At 45.7% G+C, this 2,957-nt stretch overlaps 1 protein-coding gene across 2 annotated transcripts in view; it reads left to right on the top strand.

Annotated features, from left to right (window-relative positions):
* The window catches only part of Dscam (DS cell adhesion molecule), a 579,765-nt gene that overhangs the window by 556,367 nt on the left and 20,441 nt on the right, over nucleotides 1–2,957 (top strand). For both annotated transcript variants that reach the window (XM_031364533.1, XM_031364534.1), the window contains exon 32: nucleotides 1,111–1,413. In XM_031364533.1, coding sequence (XP_031220393.1) covers nucleotides 1,111–1,413 — 303 coding nt within the window. The remainder of the gene's footprint in view (nucleotides 1–1,110; nucleotides 1,414–2,957) is intronic.

Here is a 2,957-nt window from a genome sequence, read left to right as displayed (position 1 = left end):
TGTGTGTGTGTGTGTGTGTGTGTGGTGTGTGTGTGTAGTGTATGTGTGGTGTATGTGTGTGTGTATGTGTGTGTGGTGTGTGTGTGTGTGTGTGGCATGTATGTGTGTGTATGTATGTGTGTGTATGTGTGTGTGTGGTGTGTGTGTGTGTTAGTATGTGTATAGTGTATGTGTGGTGTGTGTAGTGTGTGGTATGTGTGTATGTCTGTGTGTATGTGTGTGGTGTGTGTATGTGGTATGTGTGTAGTGTGTGTGGTATGTGTGTATGTCTGTGTGTATGTGTGTGGTGTGTGTGTGTATATGTGTATGTGTGTGGTGTGTGTATATATGTGTGTGGTGTGTGCATATGTGTGAGGGATATGTCTGCCGTGTATGTGGTGTTTGTGTATGTGTGGTGTGGGAGGGCATACACACATGTGGACACAAACACATCCATTCACATGTACACATAGAGGCCAGAAGTTGACATTGAGTGTCTTCTTCAATCACCCACATCTTATTTTTGAGATTAGGACCTCTCACTGAACCTGGGACTCACTAATTCAGTTAAACTGATTCACCAGCAAGCCCCTGGGATTCTCCTGCCCCTCCTATACCAGTTTTTAGCATGGGTGAAGGAGATCAAACTCAGGTCCTCATGCTTTACTGACTGGGCCATCTCTCCAACCTGTCGTCTTCTAAGGATCATCATCTCTTCCTCCCCAAGTTGACACCCATGGAGCTGAACTTCAAAGGTTGGGTATTTATGCCAATTACAGAGCCTCTGCAGTGCAGATGTGTTTGCCAGTTGGAGCAGGAAAGGGTGCTACAGCATTGCCACTGCCTCCCAAAAGCCAGATTGTTTGAGGGGAAGGCTTTGCTTATTTACAAAAATACCCAGGGCTGAGACATCTGACTGCAGCAACTGGTTTGATGTGAAGTCCCTGAACTTTGTTGATGAATCTGGCCTCAGAGTGACCAAAGCAGAACCCTCTGACTCAGCCAAGCCTCCCCTACATACAATGTATCTGCAGATTACAGCTACCAGCCAGGAAAGGTCATCCATCCAGTCAGTCCAAACACAGGCCACCAACTCATGGCTGCCTCTCTTTTCTCTCTCCCGTGATACAGACCGAGCAAGGAGCAGCATGGTCTCCACAGAAAGTGCCTCCTCTACCTACGAAGAACTGGCCAGGGCCTATGAACACGCCAAGATGGAAGAGCAACTGAGGCATGCCAAGTTCACCATCACAGAGTGCTTCATATCTGATACGTCCTCCGAGCAGTTGACGGCAGGGACAAATGAGTACACGGACAGTCTGACCTCCAGTACCCCTTCAGAATCGGGGATCTGCAGATTCACTGCATCTCCCCCCAAACCTCAGGATGGAGGACGAGTGGTGAACATGGCGGTGCCAAAGGCCCATCGGCCAGGTGAGGACCATAGCTTAGAGCATCTATCTACTGTGGACAACACTCAGTTCTCGCACTGGGTGGGTGTTCCACTTACTAATTGCTGTGGAACAAATCATTGCAACAATTATTTGCTGAAAACAGTAGTATTCATTTATTTTATTCATGAACCTGTGATCTGGTTGGAGTCAAGTGAGGAAAGCAAGCAATAGCTAAGGAATCCACTTCTAAGAAAAAAAAATGGCTAACTCAACTATCAAGTCTCTGCCAGCCATATTTCCCATGCAACTCTTTCCAGAAAGTGGCTTGAACATCCTCCTAACACAGTGGGTTAATTCTAAGTCCAAACATTCTGAATGACAAACAGTGGAAACAGCCATGTCCTTAAGGTTGGTGGGAAACTGAGTTAGTCAGTTTACTATCACTAGAATGAATCTTCCTTAGATGAGTACTTTGATAGGAAAGGAAGCTTATTCAGCTCATAGTTCTGGAGGTCTGATGGCATGGTGCTGACATCAGTTACTATGAAGCGAGGCCCTCATCATAAATGGCATTTGGGAGGAGGGGTACACCTGTACCACACAGTGAGACAAGAAGTTATATGTGAAAAGACTCTTAAAATAGATAGTTCTTAAGATAACTAATGCCGAACCACCTGAAGCCTCGTCAAGGGCAGTATCCCATGACCTAACACTTCTTAAGAGCCCACCACCTCCCATCGTTAGCACTCTGAAGACCAAGCTTCCAGCACAGGGGTCCTTGGCTACACGCTCAGCCATCCCCAACTCTAGCACTAACAACATCTTTTACACTATGGTGTGGCGTCCAGACAGAGCCCAGGAAGCTCAGGGTTGAAAGAAAGACATCTCTCTGCTTGATGAGAAGAGTCAATAGTCAAAAGCTATATATTTAAAGACTGTTTCATTGAAGGCTTTTGAAAAGGGAGGGGGGTCTTAGCAGGAGTCAGGACTAGAGACCACCTTTACCAGGGTTCTCAATGAAGATGATAGAAACTGGAAAATGTAGGCCAAGGGCTAATGTGACCTTCAGCTTGACCTTGTGTGGATACACTGGGATTGTGAATGAGAGCTAAAACTTTAGGCTTGATGAGAGAGGATAGACAAAGCACGTGAGTCAAAGCTCTGGTCTTTCAAAGTGCTGACATGTCCAAGGACTTCATGGCCTAAGCTAAAGGAAAAGGACCAGGAACTTCCACCCACCCAACCACAGATACAGAGAGGGCTCTGGTTTGGCCTTGTGTTCAGAGGAATGAAGAGTTTTCTGTAGAAACTCAGCTATTACACGTTGGCTGTCATATTGACAAACCATACCCAGCACAACTGAAGCAAAGCTTCAGACTGAATCCACCAGGCCAGTGGGATGCTAGCCTAAGGAAATACTTTTTTGTTTTTGTTTCTGTTTTTCCCATCTGTAAGAGCTACCCCATACCCTTTACTTCATGGACCAGCCAACGATACACATTCAGCATGACACCATTTTTCTGAGCCACAGCACTGTCACTATTTCACTGTATGTATGTGTATATATATATATATATATATATA

This window comes from Mastomys coucha, unplaced genomic scaffold (genome assembly GCF_008632895.1).
Source record: "Mastomys coucha isolate ucsf_1 unplaced genomic scaffold, UCSF_Mcou_1 pScaffold12, whole genome shotgun sequence".
NCBI classification, from domain to species: domain Eukaryota; kingdom Metazoa; phylum Chordata; class Mammalia; order Rodentia; family Muridae; genus Mastomys; species Mastomys coucha.
Note: the sequence above shows the minus strand (reverse complement) of the source record. Positions and strands in the feature narration are given on the sequence as shown.